This window comes from Saccharomyces eubayanus, chromosome XV (genome assembly GCF_001298625.1).
Source record: "Saccharomyces eubayanus strain FM1318 chromosome XV, whole genome shotgun sequence".
In the NCBI taxonomy this organism is placed as follows: domain Eukaryota; kingdom Fungi; phylum Ascomycota; class Saccharomycetes; order Saccharomycetales; family Saccharomycetaceae; genus Saccharomyces; species Saccharomyces eubayanus.
Genome location: NC_030974.1, coordinates 656,892 through 683,398, shown reverse-complemented (window position 1 = coordinate 683,398; position 26,507 = coordinate 656,892). Strand labels below are relative to the sequence as shown.

Below are 26,507 nucleotides of genomic sequence, written 5' to 3'. Positions count from 1 at the left end.
TTAGTTATTGTTCGGATTGTTGTTGGAGTTTGCTTTTTTGTTTAAGCTGTGTGTAAAGTGTATATATAGTAAAACCCAAGAAGAACGGAAACAATGATAGACAAAACCATGTTGAACTTGTACTCTTCTTCTTGTTGGGTTGGAACCAATTCGTCATCGTACTTGGATCTTTCCTGAACCTTCAAATAAATTGGAGTTTCATTTGGTTTCACGTTGGCAGGTAATTTATCTTGGTACATTTCTTCCATGAACTGTTCAATCTTGGAGATCTGGATGTTCAATTTTAGGTAGTTTGGATCTTGCACGGCCAATTTGGACTTAATGTCACGTAAGTAATAGTCAAAGATCTTGACACAACCACGTAAAGTTCTGGAATTCAAAATCAAGTAGCATGTGGTACCCTTGCGGATCTTAACGTTACCGTGTAGCACGTCACGGTTGTTGAACACCAAAGCCAAAGTGGCGATGGCCATGACTTGTGGAATTGCACAGAATTGGAAAGTAGACTGTTCGTGAACACTGGCTAAGTAGGTCAACACATCAATGACGTGATCCAATGCGTTCAAGACAAGGTGGTTTATACACTGCAGACCCAGTTGTTCGTTTTCGGGTTTCATGAAGTCCTTCAATTGAGGAACGTATTGAGACCAGATTTCTTTAGGCCAGAAGGATCTGCCATCGTCCAAATCTTCTTTGTAATCTCTGATGATGTTTGTCTTTTGTAAGAAAAGACCCATGCTTTCAAAAAGTTGCTCGTTGGAGTACAAGGATTGGTTGGCGAACTTGGCAATGATGATCAGACGGGTTAGACCATCGCCGACCAAACCGGCCACGTAGTGGCAGTAGACATCGTAGTCATGAACAGTTTGCAACCCATTCAGGTTGTAGTTTTCGTCCAAAATGTAGTCGGCCATACCGTTACCCATCTTATCGGTGATCTCTTTGATGACGTCCTGGTATTCTGGCTTCAACTTGTGGAATTCAATAAGAATCGATTCAAAGTCTGTCAATACAGCTCTGTCTTTCATGTCGGGGGCATTGCCGTTAAAACTCCATTTGTTCAACAACAGTTTTTCGTGGAAATGACGCAACAAGTCGATCTTCAAATCGTGTTCAATGGACATGTCGTCTTCGATGGTGTCCAAAGCCCTTAAAATTAAATAGAAGAGAGTGATACAGTTTCTCAATTCTGGATGTAGCTCCCTGATCACCGCAGCGAAGGACCTGGAGGTCAGGTTCAATAGCTCAAAACAGCGCAATAGGTATGGCGACGTGGACTGGTCATAAATGGAAAATAGCGGTGTTCTACAAAACTTCAGCTTCAAAGCTGCTTTCAACTCGATCGGATGTGATGCCAATTGCAATAGTTTCCCCATACTGTGTGCGTTCCTGTGCTGTGTATGCTTGTTTTCAGCCTCTTATGTTGTTCCCTCTTGTTTGCTCTTTGCCCCTGTCCTGTCTTTCCTTTTATATAGCCCGTGGTCGTGTGGTCGCTGCTCGTTTAGGCACTAAAGCCCAAAACCGATAACGCCTTCCGATGCAAAGTGCAGTGGAAAAGACGAAAAGTGAATGAAACAGGACATAAGCTGTAGTTGCTGAGCTGGAGGCTATGAAATGTACTGGGCTAGGGCACGCCAAGCGGCAGGTTCGCTCTCTGTGACCAAGGTGTGCTGTTCTTGTGGGGTGAGAGTCCCCAACACCCATCGGGATACGCTCGCAGGGTCCCTAGAATTAGACCCTGGGTCCCTGCCGATGCCCACGGCCAACCTGGCAAAGGGTACACGGCCACCACTACATTGCACAAGGCTCCGTAGCCCGTTGTGGCCTCTGATGCTGGCGCTGGCCGCCCTCAGCTGCACTTTGCCACACGCCACGCTCAACTCGTCATGAATAACCACGTGACGAGCCTGGTACTTGGCGTACCGGGCCCAAACCTTGCACACCTGCTCTCCACTCAGGTTCATATACTGGCCGTCTGACTTCAGTAGCGTGCAGTTCTCACCCTCTATGTAGTGCACTTTGCCCCCCGTGTGGGGCACAGGAGAGTAGGCCTTGTTCTGCAGGCCAAGCCGCTTACGCAAGAGCTCTAGCATGTACAACCCGACATTGTGGCGGGTGCGAGCATATTGCGGCTCCGGATTGCCTATCCCTGTCAGTACCAATCTCCATTTGCCGCACATTGTCCCTGTCTGGATATCTTGTCTTGTCTTGTGTGGTAATTTGTTGTTTTATTATAGCTAGTTCGAGATTCTTCAAAAGCCGCCGGCCCTTTTTGCGCTGGGCGATCTTACACGTAATTTAGTAGCCAATAAGTAGAAAAGAGCAGAAGAAGTGCTAGCAACAAGCAAAGCACAGGCAAAATAAAGATGATTGGCTCGCTGGCGTATTGTATATTGGGTACGTTGCTGGTAGGTGCGGTTGCGCAAGACACGACGGTGCCCCAGATCGGTGTTGACGACAGCTTATGGTATCCGTACGACGAAACGCTGCTCTTGAAACCGCTGCCCAACAATGATTTACTGCTTTCATTCACCTTCCAATTGCAGTCGGAACCGTTCGACCCGGCCGTGTCGTCGCACTCGTTTGATGCGTATGAGTACTACACGACTTTCCCCCGGGCCATCCCACCTTTGTTGGAGTCCACTGCCACGCGTCAGTTCCATCTACGCTTCACCAGAGGGTTCTGGGATGCTCTGTCATGGGGCCAGTTGCCGCATGGTGGGAAACAGGCAGGTGCCTCAGGTGTGGAGTTGTGGTCTTTGGTTCAGGCTGCTGACCAGGAACAGGCCTTCCAGAATTGGAAGAAACTCGCTAATTCCTTGAGTGGATTGTTCTGCTCCTCTTTGAATTTTGTAGATGAGTCCAGGACGACTTTCCCCCGCCGGTCGTATGCATCTGGTTCAGCGTCTCCTCTTTTCAACGACACTGAAAACCTGTACTTGATGAGAGCGTCCTTGCCCAATGAGCCCATCTGTACCGAGAACCTGACTCCATTCATAAAGTTATTGCCTACTAGGGGGCATTCCGGTTTGACGTCTCTCTTGGACGGTCATAAGCTGTTTGACTCTCTTTGGAACAGTATCTCGTTGGACATCACCACCGTTTGCACCGAAAACGGCGATTCGCTGTGCCACTATGAGATGGAAGCACACGTCGACATGGCCACGCACGTTCCCTCTGCCTTAGCAAGGAATGAGAGACCCATCCCTAAACCTCTGGACGGGAACTCCTTGCGCTGTGACATGGATAAGCCATTTGATTCCTACCAATGCTTCCCCCTACCGGACCCTTCAGAGACTCACTTGAAACTGTCTCAGCTGTTTTCCAAGCCAATTAAGAACGGAAATTTGTTTGCTAATAGGCCAACGAAGATATGTGCAGACGTGGACCGCTCCACTTGGACAGCGCACTTGTCCGTGGATGACACAATATACAGCACGCACGATAATTGTTTCGAATTGTCGAATGACCAGAATGAAAGTGGTTCAGGTTACGACTTCATTTTGGAATCATCGGATACCACTCAAGTCTCCCCTGTAGACCCTGTTCCTATTCATGTGGGCAGATCCCTGACCGGCAACGGTCAAGACCGTGGTGGGATTCGTACTGCCTTCCACAACGATAACGATACCCCTGTGAAGTTGATATATTTCGAATCGTTGCCATGGTTCGTCAGAGTTTACTTATCCTCTTTGCAAATCACTTCCACAACCTCTTCACACTTGCAAGAGGACGATATCATTACGGATAAATACTATCTCCAAGCGGCTGATAGACAAAGGCCCGCTCATCTGGAATTCACAATGTTGATTCCAGCCCATTCGGACATCGTCATGACTTATCAATTCGATAAAGCTCTTTTGCAGTTTGCCGAGTACCCACCAGATGCTAATCACGGTTTTGAAATTGATGCTGCGGTGATTACCGTACTGTCACCAGAATCTGAAGAACCTGTGTACGAAACGAGAACCTCCACTCTGCTGTTATCTCTATCTACACCGGATTTTAGTATGCCGTATAACGTCATTATTTTAACATCCACCATAATGGGGCTCATATTCGGTATGTTGTACAACCTAATGGTGAAGAGAATAGTCACTGTCGATGAGGCTGATAAAATTATGTTAAATTCCGGTTTGAAGTATAAACTGTTAAAACTGAAAGAAAAGCTCTTGAAGACGAAACAGACTAAAATCGATTAGCATCGCCATATATGTACGTTAACTATATATGTATATATCTTTGAAGCACACATCCTGTCACGAGTTCCCTTTTCAAAATGGATCCTCGTATGGATCCTCCTCGTCATAATCATCATCCTTTTCATATTCATAGACAATGGCACCGCCTTGTCCAAAACTCTGTGCCTCTAAGAAGGGCAATGCAACTTGGTCTTTGGCCAATTTCTGTTTATTGGATGTTCCCAGGTTAAAAGTGGTCAGTCCCTGCAACATTTCAGGAGTTTCTAGCCCACTACCACCATCCTCCTCACCTTGTTTATTATTCAACAGCAACTCGTATTCGTGACTTTTTGAATTTATCATGAAATCGTATTCTAGCGATCTTCCAGATTTCCGTTTATTCATGAATCGTAATTGAAAAATATCGTTATTCAACCCACGGGGAATCCTAAATTCACTCAATAGTTCACTAACCTCCTCGGTATCTAGACTGCCCACCAACATCGCGTCAATATCCAAGATCGTAGTAGCCATGAACTGTAAAAGAGCCAGTTTATCGGGATAATTGCTATTCCCACCAGGTATTGCCACATGATCGTCGTCAGTAATATCTTTATGGTAAGTAGCAAGCATCGTGCAGTGAACAGATGCAATCTCGGACAAAAACCTTGTAATGTGATCTGTGGATATGTAGTTTAGTGAGTCAATGACAACCATGTGTTTCTTAGTTTGTGTAGCAGTAGCGCTCGGTAAATACGATGTAATTTGCCTCACCAAATGCACGAAATCCATCTGAGTGGCGTCGATGAAGTGTGTACAGTAAGACGGCATATTAACCGTTTCAAAAGAAATGTATATTACGGGACATTCGTTGCCTTTGCTCTTACTCTGGTGGATAAACTCATGGATTAGTCTGTATGACGTCTGGGCCATGGAGTCCAAACACAGAATCAAAGGAGAACTCTCCGTAAGCGATAAGATTCTTTTTAAAAGAATCGAAGGATTATGCGATGAACTTGCCATTATATTCAGTGTTCCCACGGCTCTCTGACCGACTTAATACCTAAACGGGGGCCATCAAAGCCGGTTCAACTGTCCATCTTCCAAAGTTTTATCAAGGCATCGCTTATTGATTTGTAATTTTTCAAGGTGACCCGCCCTGGAGGTCCTAATTCAGGTAGCATTAATAACATCAAGAGTCCTGTAATGAATCATCGGTTGGATAAGGATATGTGAATTAGAACAAGGGTTTAGAGCCTGTTGTAATATTGGTTGAGTGCATTTGATCTGTAAAATCTTTTGGAACTATATCTAACGAGACCGATTGCATGCACTAAAGAGCAAATACTTATTATGCCAGAGATTTATGGGCCTCAGCCGTTGAAACCACTGAATACGGTGATGAGACATGGATTTGAAGAGCAATACCAGAGCGAGCAGCTGTTGCAGTCACTCGCAAACGATTTTATATTCTATTTTGATGATAAACGACACAGAACCAACGGGAACCCAATCCCTGATGAGGATAAACAAAAAGATGTGAATCGTTATTACCAGCCGATTACAGATTGGAAGATTATGAAAGACAGGCAAAAGACGGTAAGTGCTGCCCTCTTATTATGTTTAAATTTGGGCGTCGACCCCCCAGATGTTATGAAAACACACCCGTGTGCCAGGGTTGAAGCATGGGTAGATCCTTTGAATTTCCAGGACTCAAAGAAAGCGATAGAACAAATTGGTAAGAATTTACAAGCGCAGTACGAAACACTGTCCTTAAGAACACGTTACAAGCAAAGCTTGGATCCCTGTGTTGAGGATGTCAAACGGTTTTGTAACTCATTAAGAAGGACTTCTAAAGAGGATAGGATCCTTTTCCACTATAACGGGCATGGGGTACCCAAGCCTACGAAATCGGGTGAAATTTGGGTTTTCAACAGGGGATATACTCAGTACATTCCCGTTTCATTGTATGATTTGCAAACTTGGTTGGGTGCCCCATGTATATTCGTTTATGACTGTAATAGTGCCGAGAATATACTAATTAACTTCCAAAAGTTTGTACAAAAGAGAATCAAAGACGATGAAGACGGAAACCACGATGTGGCCGCACCATCGCCAACGTCAGCCTATGAAGATTGCTTCCAACTAGCTTCTTGCAGATCAGATGAACTTTTACTTATGAGCCCTGAATTACCAGCAGATTTGTTTAGTTGCTGTTTAACTTGTCCGATTGAAATCAGCATTCGTATCTTTCTCATGCAATCACCCTTGAAGGATTCCAAGTATAAGGTTTTCTTCGAAAATGCAACTTCAAACCAATCGTTTGCTGATAGTAGAAACTCATTCAAGTCCAAAATACCCAACGTAAATATTCCTGGTATGCTATCAGACAGAAGAACACCACTGGGTGAACTAAACTGGATCTTCACAGCTATAACAGATACTATTGCATGGACCTCCCTCCCTAGACCACTTTTTAAAAAATTATTCAGACATGATTTAATGATCGCTGCACTTTTTAGGAATTTTCTTTTGGCCAAAAGAATAATGCCGTGGTATAATTGTCACCCTGTGTCCGATCCGGAACTACCAGATAGTATAACCACACATCCGATGTGGAAATCTTGGGATTTGGCCATGGATGAGGTGCTAACTAAAATAGTCATTGACCTTAAAAATGCGCCCCCAGCCACTGCCTTAGAAAGTCAGATGATTCTACAACAACAGGAAACGTTGCAGAATGGTAGCAGTTCAAAACCTACCCCCCAAGAAACAAAGGCTGGAAGTATGCAAACTCAATCAAGATTCGCAGTGGCGAATTTAAGCACAATGTCTTTGGTGAATAACCCTGCGGCTCAATCGAGAAAGTCGATATCTCTGCAAAGTTCACAACAAGCACAGCAGCAGCAGCAGCAGCAGCAGCAGCAATTCACAGGTTTTTTTGAACAAAATCTGACCGCTTTTGAATTGTGGTTGAAATATGCTTCAAATGTTAGGCACCCGCCTGAGCAGCTTCCGATCGTTTTACAGGTTCTGCTTTCACAGGTACACCGTATACGTGCGTTAGTACTTTTATCGAGATTTTTAGACTTGGGGCCATGGGCAGTTTACCTGTCACTTTCTATTGGTATCTTCCCCTACGTTTTAAAATTACTACAAAGCCCAGCACCAGAATTGAAGCCCATTCTAGTATTTATTTGGGCTCGCATCATGTCAATAGATTATAAGAATACTCAAAGTGAATTAATCAAAGAAAAAGGATACATGTACTTTATAACAGTATTGGTACCGGATTGGGGAGTAGGTGGACCTTCACCTACGAATGGCTCAACTATGATGAATGGCGGAAATCCACTAACAATGACTGCATCGCAAAATATAAATGCCCCAAGATCGAGATATTATGATCAGCAACAGGCCAATAGAACACCGAATATGGGCCATAGTAGTCTACCATTCTATCATTCTAACGACACCACTGATGAACAAAAGGCTATGGCTGTGTTCGTGTTGGCTTCTTTCGTTAGAGATTTTCCTTTGGGGCAAAAGAATTGTTTTAGTTTGGAGTTAGTAAGCAAGCTGTGCTTTTATATTGAAAACTCAGAAATTCCTTTATTGAGACAATGGTGCATTATTTTACTTGGTCTATTGTTTGCTGATAACCCCCTGAACAGGTTTGTCTGTATGAATACAGGTGCTGTTGAAATATTGTTGAAATCTTTGAAAGACCCGGTATCGGAAGTTAGAACAGCTTCCATATTCGCATTGAAACATTTCATATCTGGATTTCAAGATTCAGAGGTGATTTTGAGGTTGCAGCAAGAATTTGAGCAACAATATCAACAATTGCATTCCCAATTACAACATCTACAAAGCCAATCTCATGTTCAACAACAGCAACAGTCCCAACAGCAACAGCAGCATCTTGAACAACAGCAAATGAAAATTGAAAAACAAATTCGTCATTGTCAAGTTATGCAAAATCAATTGGAAAATATCGATTTGAGAAAATTGAAAAGACAAGAAATTGCTGATCTAATTTCGATTCTACCCTTAATTAATGATGGATCGCCGTTAGTCCGTAAGGAACTTATTATATACTTTTCTCTTATCGTGAACCGCTATTCAAATTTTTTCATCGTTGTTGTATTCAATGATTTGTTGGAAGAAATAAAACAACTAGAGAAAACAGACATCAATACACGGAATGCTTCAGATAAGTATTCGGTAAGTCACGGTTCAATTTTTTATACTGTTTGGAAATCTCTTTTAATTTTAGCAGAAGACCCCTTTTTAGAGAATAAAGAATTATCTAAGCAGGTGATCGATCATATTTTGCTCGAATTGAGCGTCCATAAAGAACTCGGCGGCACCTTTGAAGTCATGGAAAAATTCTTATTGAAAAGGAGTTCGAAAGCCAACGAAAGTGGTAAATTTGGATTCAATTCTTCTCAAGTTCAATTTGTGAAAAGTTCGTTGAGGTCATTTTCACCAAATGGCAGGACAGATACTAATGCGCCCAAAAAGGAACAACAACAACGTGACCCAAAGGTATCCCATCCAATACAAATGTCTATAACTAAGCTTTTTCAAAGTCTTGGTTTCAGCGAATCAAATAGTGACAATGACACTCTATCGTCAAGTGCATCCATTGAATCCAATGGTACAAAAAAGGGCCCTCCAGGCCTATACTTGTCGAATGGCAATAACAATCTTTATCCAACTGCCAGCACTCCGAGGTTTCGTAGGTATACTGAACCCTTAAGTATGCCATTACAGAGCACATTCCTAGATTACTCAAGTGAGTATTTTCAAGAGCCACAAATGAGAAAGCAAGAAGCGGATGAACCTGGCAGTGTTGAATACAATGCCAGGTTATGGAGACGTAATAGAAATGAAACGATTATCCAAGAAACACAAGGTGAAAAAAAGCTATCGATATATGGAAATTGGTCAAAGAGATTCATCAGTTTGAATAACAAAAGCCAACCAAAATTAATGAAGTTTACCCAATTTGAAGACCAGCTTGTTACGGCAGATGATAGGAGTACGATTACGGTATTTGATTGGGAAAAGGGGAAAACTTTGTCCAAGTTTTCTAATGGTACTCCATTTGGTACGAAAGTTACAGATTTGAAATTTATCAACGAAGATGATTCGGCTCTTTTGTTGGCAGGCTCCTCGGATGGGGTTATTAAAATATATAGAAACTATCATGATATCGATAATTTTGAAATCGTATCCGCCTGGAGAGGTTTAACTGATATGCTGTTAACTCCTAGATCTACTGGTTTATTGACAGAGTGGCTACAAATAAGGGGTTCATTATTAACGACTGGTGATGTGAAAGTCATCCGTGTTTGGGATGCGCATACTGAAACTGTTGAAGTAGATATTCCCGCGAAAACATCCTCCTTGATTACTTCACTGACGGCTGATCAATTGGCTGGTAATATCTTTGTAGCAGGTTTTGCGGACGGCTCTCTCAGAGTATACGATCGCCGTTTAGATCCAAGAGATTCTATGATACGTCGTTGGAGGGCAGGAAACGAGAAACAAGGTGTTTGGATCAATAATGTTCATTTACAAAGAGGTGGCTACAGAGAATTGGTTAGTGGGGCTACCAATGGTGTTGTTGAGTTGTGGGACATAAGATCTGAGGATCCAGTGGAGTCGTTTGTTGACCAGAATGTGGCTTCCCAATACGGATCACAACAAAAACCGACCACAATGACCTGTATGCAGGTTCATGAGCATGCTCCTATCATTGCGACAGGTACCAAACAGATCAAGATTTGGACAACATCTGGCGATCTCTTGAACTCTTTCAAAAATTCGCATACTAATGGTGTAACTAGTACGTTAGCTGCTACTGGTATTCCAACATCTTTATCGTACTCTTCAACATCAGACGCGTTCTTATCCTCGATGGCTTTCCATCCCCATAGAATGATGATMGCTGCCACCAATTCTCATGATTCTGTTGTAAACATCTACAAATGTGAAGATGAAAGGATCGATTATTTTTAGTATTTTTCTTTTTTCTTTACGATTTTAACTCAACTACCAAAGGCATACATAATCTATCATATATTAAAAGTTGGCCGAAAGTGCCCAAATTGTAATATTAAAAGTCGTATTATTATTATGTTATACAATATACAGTTCAAAGAACTGTTTTTTTAGTAACGCATTACTATTAGTAGTTGAAAGGATAATATAAACTCGTATGAAAGTTGTATCAATTGGAATACCTGGAGTGTAGTCGAGGTACAATCCCAATGCGCTATTGAAACGTGCATGAAATTGTTGGATTCTACTATCATCCATTATATACGGTGTTAAAGGATGACATAAATTACAAGACCGGTAAAACATGATTCACACTGTCATCGAAATTAATGGAAGCTGAAGCGCAAGGATTGATATTGTAATAGGATCACTGAACAGTAACATATAAAAGAGGAAGAGAATCATTTGTAACATTACGCAAAATTGCAGACTCCTTTTTTGTGGATTCCTAAATCCACGAGGAGAATCTTTAGAATAATCTATATACATAATATTACACAATTAAGAATAATGGAATCCCAAAAACCATCACACAATTTTCAAGGTCAATATAATTATGTTGGAACTGAAAAAAAACATAAATAATGAATATTAGTAAAAAGCTCTATTAATTGAACAGAAATTGGCGTATATAAGGAGATGAGTTATGCATGATAACTTATTGTCCATATTCTAAATTATGTCTGAATCACTGGGTTTCAAATAACCAATCAGCGTGTGCTTTATATACCTCTCTCATATATTAAGAAAGAACTAAATATCCATAATTATTAAAACTTACTAAACTTACTAATTATCAACTTGATTGGTAGTTTTTGTACTAGGTTACTTCCCTGGAATAAACTATTACCACAAACACGCTGATATTACCCAGGCATAATAAAACAAAACAATAAAAATCCGTTCCAATAGTGTAGCGGCCATCACGTTGCCTTCACACGGCAAAGGTCCCGAGTTCGATCCTCGGTTGGAACATGATTATTTTTTTTCGACATCTTTTATCCAAGGATATAAATAAAACTTACATTTATTGAAAGAGTACTAAGTATGGGCCAACTCATAAAAGGTACCTTTTCTTTTTGATTTTGCGCTTTCCCATTTACCGAAACGTTTCCTGTCGCTTTATTGATTCTTTAATTATGCGACAGCACTCTCCTCCGACACCGTCGTTTCCAAAAAAAAATACCACAAACTATATAGTGTAGGCAAAAAGCAGATAAACTTTGTTTTCTTATTGATAGATTGGGCAGAGATCTTGTAGAAATCTTCACAACCAGTCAGTCAGTGAAATTTTTTCTACTAGTGTCGGCATTTCAGCTCTTTTATCAAAACACAGCTTATATTGAGATGAATCAAGACTACGCACAGCTTTCGATCCCCGAGCTGAAAGAAACTAGGACTTCTAAATTAAACAAAATGAACAATTTTCGAAGCTCCCCAATTGCTGAAATAATGAACAAGATACCACCTGACTGCGGTAAGACACAAAATACTACGTTCCCTGAGTTCAATCCGGTATTAAGAAGGCGACAATACGAACAACGGCCTATGTACGAGAAGCCAATGCGAGTCGCAGACAGTATGTCTCCACAACTCTCCTCAATGAACTGTTTGCCAAATTTGTATTCCAACGGTTCACTGCCATTACCAAATCCTTATTTATCATATTTAAATCATCTTGAAAAGGTCAATTACCAAGACGCCAAATTCAATAGCTGGGGTATTCTACAAAACTCGAATAGTGGTTTGGCCATTCCAACATATTTCAGTCCCCGAACAGCACAAAATATGCCTTGTTCCGAGAAAGTAGAGACATGGCTTGAAAGATTACCAATATTCGTGGGATTTGACGGCTATTTATTTACAACTTGCTTTGATTATGAATATATGTTGGATTGGGAGGAAACTGAATTTACCTTTGAAAAGACAGCATGCATGGAAACTGATTATTCTAGAGCTTTAACTGATACTGATATCATACATATTCAAGAAAAAAAGATAGAAACTTTGATAAGAAACCAGTATTTAAAGGAATATGAGTTTTCTCAGAAAGATTTCGAGTTTTAGAGGAAAGTTAATATTTTAATAAAATGTATAAAATCAAAACAAATCGTTAAATAATTTAATTTTGTTCTTATTTAAGATAATGGAAGAGTGAAATAGACTTTCTATTTTTGAAAAGAATTAAGATGTTTATAAAAATACTAAATGTACAACAATTAAAAAAACCCCTGAGAAAAAACACTTTAACTGATTTTACTATTATCTAAATTGGACTCTTCCAAACGTTTTCGTCCAAATTTTGTCTTGCATCATTCAATGCTGCAGCGAAGATTTTACTCTCTTCATTCGCAGATTCCGGTTTAACTTGAGATTTTTTGATGGCAAGGTTCCTTAAACTAGCAGCATTGATATTTACATTTCTTTTTGCGCTTCTCAATATCAAAGGGTCATTGTTTTCTAAATTTTCTTTCTTTCCTTCAGGTGTTGATACCTGTTGAACACTTATAATTGGCGGAATATTATCCTTTGCTTCGTCGTTTTGACTGAATGTTCTTACTAGCTGATCTGACTCAACTTCTTTAGCAGATAAGAACTTATTTGAAGTAATGGGATTACCATCTACTGAATTATACTCAGAGAGTGTTTCGTTCCAAACATTCTCTTGCATACCAATGAGCTCAGGTTGCTGATTTTGCAGTTCTTCCTCAAGTGGCGCGACTCCGAAGCGTAGTTTACCATACAAATGATTCATCAACGAATCATTGAATCCGGCTACACCTGTTCTCATATTAACAAACTTCTGAATATTATTTGTCGGGTCTGGATTTGCTTTGGCCCAAAATTTGTCAAACCTTCTTTTCCTGATTCTTTCTAATTCTTCTGAAAATCCTAAAGTGTCTATGGTTTGTAAAGTTGACAAGGATTCTTGTAAGTATTTTCTTGAAACATCCTTCATATCGGAACAATTCTCATAGTATTCAAAAGCGAGGTTCATAAATAGCTGTCTTGTTGTTATTGATATTGCGTGCTTGTAGTGTCGCTTCACTACGTCAAACGATTTTTGTGATGATATCACTTTCTCTCTAAATACCTCTGTATCTTCATGTTTTTCGCCTTTATGCTCTCTTGATTTTGAGTATTTTTTCAGGTCATTCTTTAAAATATTTCCTTCATTAATCAATTGAGTTTCTCTCACGCAAATATATTCGAAATTATTTGAAATGTCTCTTAGGCAATCTGAAATATTCTGTTCAAAAAGTATATCTTGTTCAAAAACTTTCTCAATTTCATGGATCAACGATATCGTGTCAGGATCTTCAAAATTTGAGCTTTGTAGCCACATCAATATGTCTTTCAAAAACTTCTCCTCTGTTTTCCAGACCTCTTTCTTTTTGGCTGAAATATAATCGATTCTTCTTTTTATAGTTTGTAAGGTAACAGTCCTTAAAGATAGACTGCTGGGGAAAGTTGATGTTATGTTACCAAATTTTGTTGAAGAGTTTAAATAAGGATCATCATATTTGTTAGTGATGAAAAGGTCCTTCAACAATGGTACTTCTTGTGGACTCCTCTGCTGATACGGTAATCTTGGAAGTTCGGTGGTCTGTTTCTGGTTTTGATTTGTATGATCTTGAGACTGTAAGTCTGTATTATCGTCATTATTTCCGGTCAGGAAGGTCTTAACACTACTTTGCACTGGGCACGACTCATCTTCATCTGGTAAAAAAAAGTTGTTTGTTATATCCTGACCTGCCCCATTTTCATTATTGTTAAATGCAGTCATATCTCCTTGTTGATAAAGAATTCTGTCAAATATTTTGGGATCATCTTTTTTGTCCTGGTAACCATTATTTTTCCCACTTTGTAACCACTTCCGCATTCTTTCTCTAAATTTAGTTGGCTTTTTCTGCTGCGGTTGCTTTGGAGGAGAAGAAGTTGTTTCCTGAGATGGCTCATCCTCATATGTACCTGAACTCCTCATTTTTGCTAATATGTATTCTATCTCTCTTTGTGTGCGTTTGATTGTAAAATAGGATTAGTACATTTCCATTTTTTATTTTTTATTACTTTTATTTTGTGTCGCCAGATCTTAGCCCTTTTTCGGGTGCTAGAAAAAGTAAAAAGGATTTGTTTCAGAGACTTATTTATTGAGTTCTAACTCTTTGAAATAATACATAACTTCATATACTATATATAATTGCATTTGGATTTATTTATTTTCATTAATTTATTGTTTTTTTGATTTTTCTTCAGTTGGTTTGATCTCCTTAAGCTTGGTATGTTGAGGAAGAAACGTTACCACCATGACCAGTCCAGTTGATATGAATATCCTTGTTTTCTGGCAAGTTTTCGGATGCACATTCGGGCAAGACTCTGAAAGTGTGGGCACCGAAGTAATCACGTTGAGCTTGTAGTAAGTTGGCTGGTAATCTTTCAGATCTGTACCCATCGTAGAAGGTCAAAGCAGTGGAAAAGGCTGGTGTTGGAATACCGTATGTGGTAGCCAATGCAATGGATTTTCTCCAACCAGATTGAGCCTTGGTAACAGCATCGGCGAAGAACTTGTTGAACAACAAGTTTTCTAGGTCTGGTTCTTGTCTATAAGCCTTGGTGATTTCAGCCAAGAAGACGGATCTGATGATACAACCACCTCTCCACATCAAAGCGATGGCGGGGTTGTTTAGTTTCCAGCCGTATGTGGCAGCGGCTTCACGGATCAACATGAAACCTTGAGCGTAAGAGATGATCTTGGAAGCGTACAAAGCTTGTTCCAAATCGTCGACAAATTGTTGTCTGTCCTTGACGGCATCCTTTGGAACTTCTGGGCCTGGCAAGACCTTGGAAGCTCTGACTCTTTCATTCTTCAAAGCAGATAGACAACGAGCAAAGACAGCTTCACCGATCAAAGTGACTGGCATACCCAAGTCCAAGGCGTTAATGGCAGTCCACTTACCAGTACCCTTTTGGCCGGCAGTGTCCATGATTTTTTCCACCAATGGCTTACCGTCGACATCATCGAATTTCAAGATGTCTCTGGTGATTTCGATCAAGAAAGAGTCAAGGACACCCTTGTTCCATGTGGTGAAAACTTCACTGATTTCCTTATCGGTAAATCCACCCAATCTCTTCATAATATCGTAGGCTTCACAAATCAATTGCATGTCACCGTACTCGATACCGTTGTGGACCATTTTGACGTAGTGACCGGCACCGGCTGGGCCGACCCATTCACAACATGGCTCACCGTCAGACTTGGCGGAGATAGATTGGAAGATGTTCTTGATGTGTGGCCAAGCTTCTTCAGAACCACCTGGCATCAAAGATGGACCGTAACGGGCACCATCTTCACCACCAGAGACACCGGAACCGACGAAAAGAATACCGTGCTTCTTCAATTCTTCGTAACGTCTGTTAGAGTCTGGGAAATGGGAGTTACCACCATCGATGATGATGTCGCCCTTTTCCAGAAGTGGGACAATTTCCTTGATCAAGGCGTCGACTGGAGCACCAGCTTTAACCAAAAGCATGACCTTTCTAGGTCTCTTCAACTTGGAAATGAAATCTTGAATGGAAGTAGCACCAATGATAGACTTACCCTTGGCTTCGTTAGCTAAGAAATGGTCAACCTTGGATTGAGTTCTGTTGTAAGCACAAACAGTGAAACCGTGATCAGCAGCATTTAAGATCAAGTTTTGACCCATGACGGCTAAACCAATCAAACCGAAATCAGCAGACATATTTTTTATAATTGTTTGTATAGAAAGTGTTTTTGTTTGTAGTGGCAACTATACAAGCTAGTATATTTATCAGGCTACTTGTTCTCTTATGTAATAAAAAAGGGCTTTCCAGAAAAAGAAACAAGTCCAGAAACAATACAACATACATAACAAATCTCAGGCCCATTTATATAAAACAACCTCGAGGCTACCAAGCGGAAAGCGCAAGACGGCCAGCACCGCCAGGACAAAGCACCGCGTAACACCGAGGCACCGCAGCGTAACACCGACGGCGCACGATGTTAGGAAGCAACAGCCTCGAGGCAGGAGGAAAGAACAAAGCGGCGGCAGGTGATTTACGTGGTGTATGTAGCATGCATGGGATTATGTAGGAGGCCGGTCGTTGACGTTGACAGGAAGAAACAGGCCGCTCTTGCGCTTTGTTCTCTCTGGGGTTGTCGGTGTGGAACTAGTCTTGAAAGGCCGTGGAATGAACGGGCCATTTTGGTCTCCTAGCGGTGGGTTGGGCGTGGAGGATGCGGTTGAGGCGGTGTCCTTTATGACAATCTTTGGTGGTTCCTGAAGGACAGTGGTGGAGCTGGTGCTGGCGGAGGTAGTGATTAGTTCTTGCAATATGTTTACTGTATCTTGATTGGTAAAGAATGTGTACAACGCTGGCGACAAGATCTTTATGTCTGTGGGGTCTTGTAATCCTGTTCTTCTTACAAAGTGGTGTGCTAATGGGATGTCTATGTCACTGTTGTCTATGAATAAATCGCACACGGTTCGTGGTGGGAGTGACGACTTGCGGCTGAGCACTTGAAAATGCCTTGTAAACTCTTGTAGGAATCTTACTGTGTTCGTGGGGAATTTCCCGCACAACGAAATCAACGGCTCTTTTGTTTTGACCAAGGTATCGTAACTGTTTGAAGGGACTATGCTATCGGGCAGTTCGAGCAGCCACAATTTGATGAGTCCAACAAAATCGTTCGTCACAAATGTATGCAGGTTTTCCAAAAATTGGGCTGTTATGGTGGAATTCGTATTTTCAATGGTTTTCGATTCTTTAAATTTCCCCATTAGGTCTCTCTTCAGGTTCGAGACCCTTACAAAATCTATATCGTCGTGCCAACTTCGTACGATTTTGTTTGCATTTGGTTCTTTTTCGATCTGCTGCAATATGATCTTTATAGTTTCCAAAGTATCTAGAAAAGTCAGATCATTGTTTATCTCGCTACCACAGAAAAACTTCTCGCATTTGATTGAAATTTCCCTGTAGGACCTGACTGGGTCTTTCTCCTCTATGGTATTCCACTTGCGGAACGGTATACCATTGTCCCTGAGGAAAAATCCTCTTATTTCTACGTCCTTACCTTTACATGGTAGGACGTCTTCTTGTGGGAGGGAAATCGGTGATTTGGTGAATGATTCACAACTCTGTTGAAATATCTTATCCGATGACTTTAGACTTTGCTCAATTTCGTTCTCCATTCGAGAGTAGTTCTTACAGTATTCATAAATAGTTTTCTCTAGCTGTACTTTGGAATATTCCAATTGACAACACCTGGAAAAGAAGTTGTCTTGTAACGATTGTAATTGTTGTTTCAAAGCTCGCCAATCGTTTTCATTTATATCCTTGTTTCCTGATACACTACGTTCATCATTGTCATTGAGACTGACTTTGCRGATCCAATCGGATATGGATGTTTTGATGGAAGACGTGTTCGGCTTTTCACCAGATACATTATCAGACTCTGCCAAATCACCATACGACTTCTTAGCCTTCGTAACCGCGTCACCATTTCGCTCTTGTTGGTTGCTGAAGATTTCGGAATTCCAGTAGTAGTATTTATCCTGATCAAACTGAGGATTCTTATTAGAATAAAAACTCAATGAATACTCTTTTATTACACCTAGTTGAGTAAATTCATTGCCTATTCTATCGATATTAAATAAGGATAGGTCTAATTTAGGCTCCAGTTTCTTCAGTTCCTTGACCACTGACTGGCCTTGAAAACTTCCATTTGGTAACCCCGGAACAGGGAACACGCTTTTCTGCAAATGAACATGCTCCTTTAGGTTTTGAAGAAATGACATAAATTGAACGCTATTATCGAACTTTAACCTCTCATCCAAAGCATAAGGGAATTCGCATATAAATTTTATTCTGGTCAAAGAATTTTCGTTCTTATCGCTATTAGAGGTATGGGGACGATCATCTATTGGAGTGTCGACTTGCTTCATCTTACACATTTGAATTTTTTTTTCACATTCAATTAACGCTTCTTTGACCCTGACTAAATCTTTGACATAAACTGAATAACGAGATGATAAATCATTTTCGGCTTCACGAAGAAAACCGTCGTTATGATTCTTCAGGTTCTGTAACGGTTTCTTACAATCACTCTCGATTTGCTCTGGGGATATTCTATTAAAACTTTCCTTTATGAATTCAAGTAGTTGTTTATTCATCGAATTGGTTGGCTCTAGCTTTTGTAGATCATTTAACGCTGGTTTCCAAAACTTGTCAGTAAAATCACTATAAAATTTAATATATCTAACCACTATATCGTTTTGTGTCCTCATGTGTTTGACGAACAATTTGATACCGGTTGTATAATCCCTAGTCCAATATCTATTTCTCGATAAAAATTTTACCGTTTCATTAGCAATTGAGACCTGACTCGATTCTTCAAGACGATCACCGGGATCACTTTCATCATTGTGTTCTTCGGCAGACATCACTAGACGTCACGGAAATTTCACGATCTAGTTTTTTTTTTACTTTTCCTTTCGTGAAACAATAGTATTGATCTATTAGAAGAGACCGGTTTTTGTTTACTTGACTGTCATAAAAAATGCAAACGTCAACAAAAAAGAAAAAGATAGAAAAGCTGTTAAATATTCTTTTTGTGACAAGCAAAGCAGGGCACTATTTGCTTCGATGTCTCTTTCCCGTATAAAAAAGTTTTGTAGAGCACTATACATATTTTATATTGAATATTCTAATAACATACTAAATACACGCTCGAAAAAGACATCTTTAAACAGCTAGTCTGTCAAAATCAGGATCTATCTCGTAGCCAAATACACGAGCTACAGAATAAATGTACTTCCTTACCGAATTGATCACTACACGGACCAAACCAACGGCTCTTTTACGTAATCTTGGCTGGTTACTTGTAATAGCGTCATCATTTTTCTTAGCCATATGCTGTTCACTGGTTGTTGGCAAGACATAATCACCAGCTGATAGGGAAACAAATAGGGCAAATGGTATGAACCAAACGCATATACCAAAAAATGAGGCCACCTCAGCAAAACTGGCACGCCTACGAGGTATATAGTTCGGATCATATCTGAACTGCGGTGGAATTTCCGTGTCATTGAAATACTTGAACCAAAAGTAATGGTTTAAAATAACGCATACGCAACTTAGTAGGAAGGTTGGGCTGGTTAATGAGATAAAGGGGAAGCTTTTTAAGTTTTGATAATATACTATATAAGATGCAATAGAAAAAAGTGTGAGTTTGAATGGGAATCCATCCAGTAGCAAAAGTAGTACTAGTAACAAAATTATGCCATAAATTGCCCTTGTTAGAAACCGTCTTGTGGGTTCTGTGTGTTCTTCGACTAGTTCACTAATATAGTATAAACCTGATGCAATTGAAAGTGTTAGAAACAGAAACCCTAAAATGGTCCCTGCATAAGAAACTAATTCTAATAGCATGACTTTCTCTTCTGGTACTCTTCCTCGTCCACTGTCCCTCGTCCTGATTTGTCAACCAACTATATGTATTTAGCTTTCACCCACCATTCAACCTTTGAAAAATTCAATGAAGTTACAGATGATGGGGAGCACGGCAACCAAAAAAAAAAATATTTAAATTGCCACCTGCCAGAATTGAACTAGCGACCTTTGCATTACAAGTGCAACGCTCTACCACTAAGCTAAGGAGGCTAAAAATACAACAGTTATAAGTTTCAAATAATCTTGTTGCTTAAGGTACATTGATCGTAATAATAATTTTGATTTCGACAAGAAAATCCTTAAGAAAGCGCGCTATGTGAGCAAAAGATACTGAATTACTTCAACGATATGCTGGCTGTGGAAGAATAGAGCGATCTGTGAGTTAGTTATCCTTAGTTCCAGCCACATATGCCTTTGTTAGATCAGGAACGCCATATCTGGCAAATATGAATACTGCTCGAAGTGGTAAAAACATTCAAAGTACGCTCTCTTAAAAGTGATACAAAGGTGAGCTATGAAACTGGCATTGCTTCAACGTGATAGCTGAGCCCATATTCTTTCATATATGATTTTCACGTCTGATTTTTTAATAAAAGATGCAGAGTGAAAACATGCTCCTGCCCTACTGTGTGCATATTCAGCGCTCGTCAAAAAACCTGTTGATATTTATTTTCATTAAAATTGTTTATCCTAAATATATCTAGTCGTTAATTATATAAGGTAAACGGGATTGTGGGGGTGGGGAAGGTAGAACATCGAACTATGGAATATTCAATTACTTTTTGTCCCAGCCTAATTTGAGAGCTTCTTCATAGGTGGGGTAGTCAATATAACCATGAGCAGACATCTGGTAGAAAGTATCTCTGTCATATTTGTTCAGAGGTAGACCTTTTTCCAAACGATCAACCAAATCCGGGTTAGAAATGAAGAATCTACCGTAACCGATCAAGGTTCTCTTGTCCTTAACTTCTTCTCTAACGACTTCTGGGTGGAGAGCAAAATTACCAGCTCTAATGACTGGGCCCTTCCAGATGGAGTAAACAAAATCGTTGCTACCTCCTTCGTATTCACCCTCCCCTTCAGTCAAGAATGGGTTAGTTACACGAGGTTCAACCAAATGAACAAAAGCTAAACGTTTTCCGGCTTTAGCTCTCTTTTCTAATTCACCAGCAACGTAAGCATATTGGGCAACAATGCCGGTCTCGGCACCACCAGACATACTGTTGAAAACACCGTATGGGGACAATCTCAAACCAACTTTTTCATGACCAATGGCTTCGACAAGAGCATCAACAACTTCCAAGGTGAAACGAGCTCTGTTTTCAATAGATCCACCATATTCATCGGTTCTAGTATTGGAATGAGGGTCCAAGAACTGGTTTAACAAGTAACCGTTAGCACTGTGAATTTCAACACCATCGGCACCAGCAGCAATAGAGTTCTTGGCAGCCTGGACGTATTCCTTAATGTATTGCTTGATTTCGTCCTTGGTTAGACTGTGTTGTGGGTTGTTGGCCTTCTTGGCCTTAGCTTCTTGCTCGGCATCCATGAAAACGTTGTCAGAAGCTGAATCGTAACGCAAACCATCTCTGGCAAGAGTGTCTGGGAAAGCAGCCCAACCCAAAACCCATAACTGAACCCAAACGAACGATTTCTTTTCATGAATAGCGTTGAAGATTTTGGTCCATTCCACCATTTGTTCTTCCGACCAAACACCTGGAGCGTTATCGTAACCGCCGGCTTGTGGGGATATGAAGGCACCTTCAGTGATAATCATGGTACCAGGTCTTTGAGCACGTTGGGTGTAGTATTCGACTGCCCAGTCCCTGTTTGGGATATTACCAGGGTGAAGAGCTCTCATTCTGGTCAATGGAGGAATGACAGCACGGTGCAAAAGTTCATTGTTCCCGATCTTGATTGGTTTGAATAGGTTGGTGTCACCTAAAGCTTGTGGCTTAAAATCTTTTACAAATGACATTTCTGTTTTATATATTGCTTGGTTTCGATGTGTTCTTTCTTTAGTCTGTTTTGGAATAATTCACGTAAACAAACAAACGAAATTGAAAAACTTCAAACAGGAGACCGTTTCTTCCTTTTATATGTTTAGGAACCCAGCAGGAGAAAAGAAACCAAGATGCCTCGAGAAAACCACGTTTCAAGGATTTTACTGTCTCATTAGGAACCAAAAAAGAAAAGCGCTACTCAAACAATACGGAAAAAGAAAGGTGGTCGGACAATGGCAACGACTTGATACCGAAAATGGAAACTCTCACCGATTACAAACTTTCGTTTCGCTTTAGTAAGCGCACGAGACGGAAGCAGAATTCCGCTTCCGTGCCGTGTCAAATATTTGAATCTCTTTAGTAATAATCATCCAAGAGAGGGTGAGAATCTACCGAATAGGTCAAGTAAGGTCAGTGGCTGAAAGGGAGAAATGGTGGAGTGCGGGACTGTGTTACGTAAGGCACCCGTCAAAAGTTCAGCATTCTTCAAGCTATGTTATACCTATCTAATTTCTTCTTAAGACACCCAATGATCTTGTACATTTGTAGAGAGGACTTGCTCACAGGCACTCGTCGAAAGTTCTTCATTACCTTGGCTCTTTGGGACTGTTCTCTTGTAGCGTAATGTCCTCTGAACCTATCCAGGCAATGAGCACATCAAAGCACTTTATGTCTTTGGTTTGAGCAGAAATATCTATTTCCTTGGCTGAGAGAAATACGATTTAAGCGATGGAATCAAGTCGAACAAAAGAGTAGCATTATATTCGCGTGTACCGCTTTATCAGTTGAAAATCGTCAACGTTACATTAATACAGATGTTATAAAAATATCTAGACGTCAATTGTACATATAGGTACTTCCCCAACGCCGTCATACCACATGTTAAAGTTCGAGTTAGCGTGGTCCGTATTCAAAAGAGAAAGTACGGGGTGAACAGTGTCAACTACTTGGTATCGAAAAATTTCCGTGAATTGCTTCACCAGGTAAAGTTGTGTTATACGAGCTTGTCGACCCATGAGACGTCGACGTTGTTCTCATCTAAGATATCTTGGTACGAATCGCTTGCGCCAAATAACTCTCTTGTCAATTGGTCCATGTTTGGAACTTTGCCATGGCTTAAACTAATGTCTAGGATTGTGTTGCTGATATTTTGAAACACGTCGGCGCATTTCATGGCAAAGATCCATCTCTCGCCAAAATGTCTTAGTATCTCGACACATTGTTGGATTTCAATTTTGCTTTCGATTAGGTCGATGCTCCATTGGCAAAGACAGTACAAAATAGTGTTACAAATGGTCAATGTTCTGAAAAGAGTAATCCAATTTAATGGCAATAATCGCTTCTTGTATAGGGTGTAGGTGTGTTTCCAGGCTTGCAGGCAAAACTCACCTAATGTGGATAGTGAGTCGATGGGCGGCTTCGGTATTAATGCAGATGGTCTGTACAGTAATATTTGCAATTGAGAGTATCTCATTGCTAACCAAATCTCTGAGCTATGGAAAGATATCACATTGGCAGTGGAATGGCTGTCCCTTTCTACCTGATCCATTTGCGAGCTTTTTAGTTTCCTTCTTTCGGATTCCCGAGAATAAATTTCATCGAGCTCCTTCCGCAATCCCTTTATTATTTCTTGCTTTTGCTCGATGGTTAATTTTTGTCGTCCTGCACTCACAGAATGAACTTGTTTATAAATACGACCGCCCATTTTCCTTAGTGAAATCATCAGCTGGGTCATTTCCAAATCATCTCTTTCATCCCCGTACAGCGCTCTTGGTAAAGGTACGGCAATATCCCCGTCATCAATTCCAGAAATACGCCCAAGTGAAGTGCATACTAGCCTTTCGAAACAATAGGCGCTCCAAAATACTCTATATCTTGCCTCTGTCTCCAAGGCAGACATGCTTTTTAGTTTTTTGGCGGTCAGTTCTCTATTTAGTCCTAAGCCTATGGTAAGTCTCATGATGATACCACTGATCGTCCACGATGAAGAGCCTTTTGGCTCGAAGAATGAATAAATACCCAATAATAACAGGCATCGTACTGTTTCAATGTCTTGCAATATAATGATGCTGCGGAATTTCTTCATGGCCAAAAAAGCCAAGTGCTCACTCAAACACTCTTCATCCTGAGAAACCATACCAGCACGTTGTAAAGTCGTACAGCCAATCGCCATTATCATGTAAACTTTGAAAACAAAGCTGTCAGGGTAGTCCTTGTTGTCACATAACGTTTCAAAATCTGTGATTGTAGAAGCGTCATTTAAAAATGCTATTTTATCAATCATGGGAAATAAACGATGATTGTGTTTGAAATATGCAGCGATGAACCTGTCCAGTAAAGATCTTTCTATTGACCTGAAAGACCCATCTTCTTTGACCCATGATGTTGTTCTACCACCTTTAAAGCAACAAGATAAAGTTTCAAATTCAATCGAGGATGCATCGACAGGTACAGAATCGTATCTGCCATTTGAAGCAGAGTTGTTTGCGTATGTGTTCAGGTTCAGGTGTGGTGTACTATTATTATTATTATTATTGTTGTTGTTGTTGTTATTATTATTATTATTATTATTGTTACTAATACTATTGTTGTTGTTGTTGTTGTTGTTGTTGTTGTGTTGTAATGGTACAGATTGGGCATTCACGGGCGCCGGACCACATATTAGCGGAGAAGGCGTACTATATGACCCAAAGGATGAAGCTGTCGAAGTTTGCTGTACTGAAGCAGGCAATGACCGCGCAGGAATCATGGAGTTTTCATTGGAAGAAAGATGGGAGGGCGCGTTGGAGCTATCATTCAATGATGTAAGTACCGAAATTAGCGATGAGACGCCTTCACTGGAATTTGGACTGGCCCCCATGACAAGGTTTATCGGATCCGTCGGTTTCAACTGTTTCATCTTGTGGGAGTCATCGTTTTCATAAGGTGAAAACCCGGGCGTGATAGCGCCATTGGTTGATGCTGAACTGGACGAGCTCATACTATTGTTGCTCAGAGGACTTTTTCCTGTCTTCTTGTTTCTTTTCACAGGGACATATTCTCCTCGGAGCATTGCGTCCGCTAACTCCTTTTTGGTACGCCTTGGAGCTCTACCTGGATACAAACAATGTGCTCCATTCTTATCGCAATTCCCACACGTCGGTACCTGTTTACCACATTTCTTCTTTAATTTTCTGCAACGTGCGCACGAGTAGAGTTCAGTTGTTCGTTGTGACCTTCCAGATTGCTGCGCAAAAGTAGCATCATTCATATCCTTTGCTCCCTTTCTTTTATTTTTTTTTCTGCCCTCTATACCCGAATAAAACAGCTGTTTTAGTTGCGTAGACGGATTAAGAGAACGTTGCCAAGATCTTCATTGTCGGTGTTTTACATAAGAAGCTTATTTTTCCTTGATTTTTCCGTTTTTTTTCCCGCGAAGTCTCGCGCCTGCTGTCACAGTCCTGGCGGGTGATGGCCTGGTAAGTGAATACGACACAATATACCAGTCAACAGAAGGTAAATCCACAGTGCATAACTAGGCAAATGGCGTATCAGGAACCATCTCGGCTCATAACTTCGGTCTATTATTTGAGTGGGTTTTTTTTTTTTCGTGAAAAGTATAACTTTTTCTCAGCGATCTACTTCCTACTCTGTGGAAGAGTTTCACAGAAACTATGTGAAATGGCCAGTCAATGAAGCCTTCTTCCACCTACTGGCTTGAATGATCTTTTATTTTTGCGGGTATAAGTATTTTTACATATGTATTTGAATATATAGTTCTATGGCACAAAAAAACGCGCTGTCCATTTCGATAACTGTAGTTTGGATCTTTTTGGCACATCTCAAACTGAGTGGTTGGTATTAACATGTACATGAGTGTAAATGTCACGGTACCCTTGCTGCCGTTTTTTGTGTCGGTTTATCCAAAGAGTTATTTAAATGTGGTTCACATGATTCACGCTTTCTCGTATCAGTCATCTCCACGCGGAAAACACGCGCCGGAACAGGTACAGCAGCATAAACGCATCATCAAGCACTCGTCACATTCTGATTTACTTCTTTCCACAACGCCTCTATATTGTAGCCTGTAGTTGCAAACAGTTATCGTATGGAATAACTCTGGTGTAGTTTATACGTGACGTTAGTCTTGCGGTGTGCAAAGTGGAACTTTGAATAGCGATAAAACCGATAATGATAAAAAGGATAGGTTTTCACATGCGTGGCTACCTTTCTTGAGTTTGTTTGTCGTTTCATGGAAGTGCCAGAGGAAGCTTCAATTTGGAAGGATAAACTATATCTGTTCTTTTCCTCCACCTCTAGAGTTTTTTGGAGTTACAATTCTGAATACACGGACGATGATATAACATACTGAAAGACGATTAACAAATCTAATGACCGTTTTCAAAGTTTATTCAGGTGAACGGACTATGATACGAGAAGCAAAGTAGTGCAAGTGCCTTTGTCCTTTATAACACCCTCCCGAAATTAAAGATTTGCTAACCCAACGCGGTTGTACTTTTATGCTAATAACAGTCGTTCATGAAGACCGCTTGGAACATAAAATACAAAGTATTTAATTATACTTTGAGTACCGGCGGAACTTTTAATCGAATGAATTGTGGCCTTGATGAGTTTTTTTAGGTGCAAGAACATCTGGATACTGTACAGGAGGTGGAACACTCATGCGAAGTGCTGGTAAAATGCATATTTTCTCCACATTTTCGGTTCTTGTAATAGGGGCAGCATTTGGATTGGGAGGTTGGAGAACATTGGAGCTCATGACTAATTGTTGCTGCTGTGG

At 40.5% G+C, this 26,507-nt stretch overlaps 12 protein-coding genes and 2 non-coding genes across 14 annotated transcripts; 4 read left to right on the top strand and 10 right to left on the bottom strand.

Annotated features, from left to right (window-relative positions):
• Positions 1-41: 41 nt before the first annotated feature.
• On the bottom strand, positions 42-1,376 carry ERG9 (bifunctional farnesyl-diphosphate farnesyltransferase/squalene synthase; the record flags this gene model as incomplete). The annotated part of the gene is made up of 1 exon (XM_018365711.1): positions 42-1,376. The coding sequence occupies one exon, from the start codon at positions 1,374-1,376 to the stop codon at positions 42-44; it is 1,335 nt and encodes a 444-aa protein (XP_018221966.1).
• Positions 1,377-1,607: 231 nt separating this feature from the next.
• On the bottom strand, positions 1,608-2,180 carry PTH1 (aminoacyl-tRNA hydrolase; the record flags this gene model as incomplete). Its single annotated transcript, XM_018365710.1, has 1 exon — positions 1,608-2,180. The coding sequence occupies one exon, from the start codon at positions 2,178-2,180 to the stop codon at positions 1,608-1,610; it is 573 nt and encodes a 190-aa protein (XP_018221965.1).
• Positions 2,181-2,366: 186 nt separating this feature from the next.
• On the top strand, positions 2,367-4,202 carry GPI16 (GPI-anchor transamidase subunit GPI16; the record flags this gene model as incomplete). The annotated part of the gene is made up of 1 exon (XM_018365709.1): positions 2,367-4,202. The coding sequence occupies one exon, from the start codon at positions 2,367-2,369 to the stop codon at positions 4,200-4,202; it is 1,836 nt and encodes a 611-aa protein (XP_018221964.1).
• Positions 4,203-4,274: 72 nt separating this feature from the next.
• Positions 4,275-5,204, bottom strand: IKI1 (Elongator subunit IKI1; the record flags this gene model as incomplete). Its single annotated transcript, XM_018365708.1, has 1 exon — positions 4,275-5,204. The coding sequence occupies one exon, from the start codon at positions 5,202-5,204 to the stop codon at positions 4,275-4,277; it is 930 nt and encodes a 309-aa protein (XP_018221963.1).
• A 330-nt stretch (positions 5,205-5,534) lies between these two features.
• On the top strand, positions 5,535-10,211 carry KOG1 (ubiquitin-binding TORC1 subunit KOG1; the record flags this gene model as incomplete). The annotated part of the gene is made up of 1 exon (XM_018365707.1): positions 5,535-10,211. One exon carries the CDS (start codon positions 5,535-5,537, stop codon positions 10,209-10,211), a length of 4,677 nt encoding a protein of 1,558 aa, XP_018221962.1.
• A 944-nt stretch (positions 10,212-11,155) lies between these two features.
• DI49_2588 lies at positions 11,156-11,228 on the top strand. Its single transcript has one exon. It is a non-coding gene; the product is annotated as a tRNA-Val (tRNA).
• A 372-nt stretch (positions 11,229-11,600) lies between these two features.
• On the top strand, positions 11,601-12,320 carry PFS1 (Pfs1p; the record flags this gene model as incomplete). The annotated part of the gene is made up of 1 exon (XM_018365706.1): positions 11,601-12,320. One exon carries the CDS (start codon positions 11,601-11,603, stop codon positions 12,318-12,320), a length of 720 nt encoding a protein of 239 aa, XP_018221961.1.
• Positions 12,321-12,519: 199 nt separating this feature from the next.
• On the bottom strand, positions 12,520-14,238 carry SSP1 (Ssp1p; the record flags this gene model as incomplete). The annotated part of the gene is made up of 1 exon (XM_018365705.1): positions 12,520-14,238. One exon carries the CDS (start codon positions 14,236-14,238, stop codon positions 12,520-12,522), a length of 1,719 nt encoding a protein of 572 aa, XP_018221960.1.
• A 286-nt stretch (positions 14,239-14,524) lies between these two features.
• GND1 (phosphogluconate dehydrogenase (decarboxylating) GND1) lies at positions 14,525-15,994 on the bottom strand (the record flags this gene model as incomplete). Its single annotated transcript, XM_018365704.1, has 1 exon — positions 14,525-15,994. One exon carries the CDS (start codon positions 15,992-15,994, stop codon positions 14,525-14,527), a length of 1,470 nt encoding a protein of 489 aa, XP_018221959.1.
• Positions 15,995-16,357: 363 nt separating this feature from the next.
• On the bottom strand, positions 16,358-18,715 carry RGD3 (Rgd3p; the record flags this gene model as incomplete). The annotated part of the gene is made up of 1 exon (XM_018365703.1): positions 16,358-18,715. One exon carries the CDS (start codon positions 18,713-18,715, stop codon positions 16,358-16,360), a length of 2,358 nt encoding a protein of 785 aa, XP_018221958.1.
• A 301-nt stretch (positions 18,716-19,016) lies between these two features.
• On the bottom strand, positions 19,017-19,703 carry SVP26 (Svp26p; the record flags this gene model as incomplete). Its single annotated transcript, XM_018365702.1, has 1 exon — positions 19,017-19,703. The coding sequence occupies one exon, from the start codon at positions 19,701-19,703 to the stop codon at positions 19,017-19,019; it is 687 nt and encodes a 228-aa protein (XP_018221957.1).
• A 159-nt stretch (positions 19,704-19,862) lies between these two features.
• Positions 19,863-19,934, bottom strand: DI49_2582. Its single transcript has one exon. It is a non-coding gene; the product is annotated as a tRNA-Thr (tRNA).
• A 565-nt stretch (positions 19,935-20,499) lies between these two features.
• Positions 20,500-21,702, bottom strand: OYE2 (NADPH dehydrogenase; the record flags this gene model as incomplete). Its single annotated transcript, XM_018365701.1, has 1 exon — positions 20,500-21,702. The coding sequence occupies one exon, from the start codon at positions 21,700-21,702 to the stop codon at positions 20,500-20,502; it is 1,203 nt and encodes a 400-aa protein (XP_018221956.1).
• A 1,019-nt stretch (positions 21,703-22,721) lies between these two features.
• Positions 22,722-24,977, bottom strand: STB5 (Stb5p; the record flags this gene model as incomplete). Its single annotated transcript, XM_018365700.1, has 1 exon — positions 22,722-24,977. The coding sequence occupies one exon, from the start codon at positions 24,975-24,977 to the stop codon at positions 22,722-22,724; it is 2,256 nt and encodes a 751-aa protein (XP_018221955.1).
• Between the last annotated feature and the right edge of the window lie 1,530 nt (positions 24,978-26,507).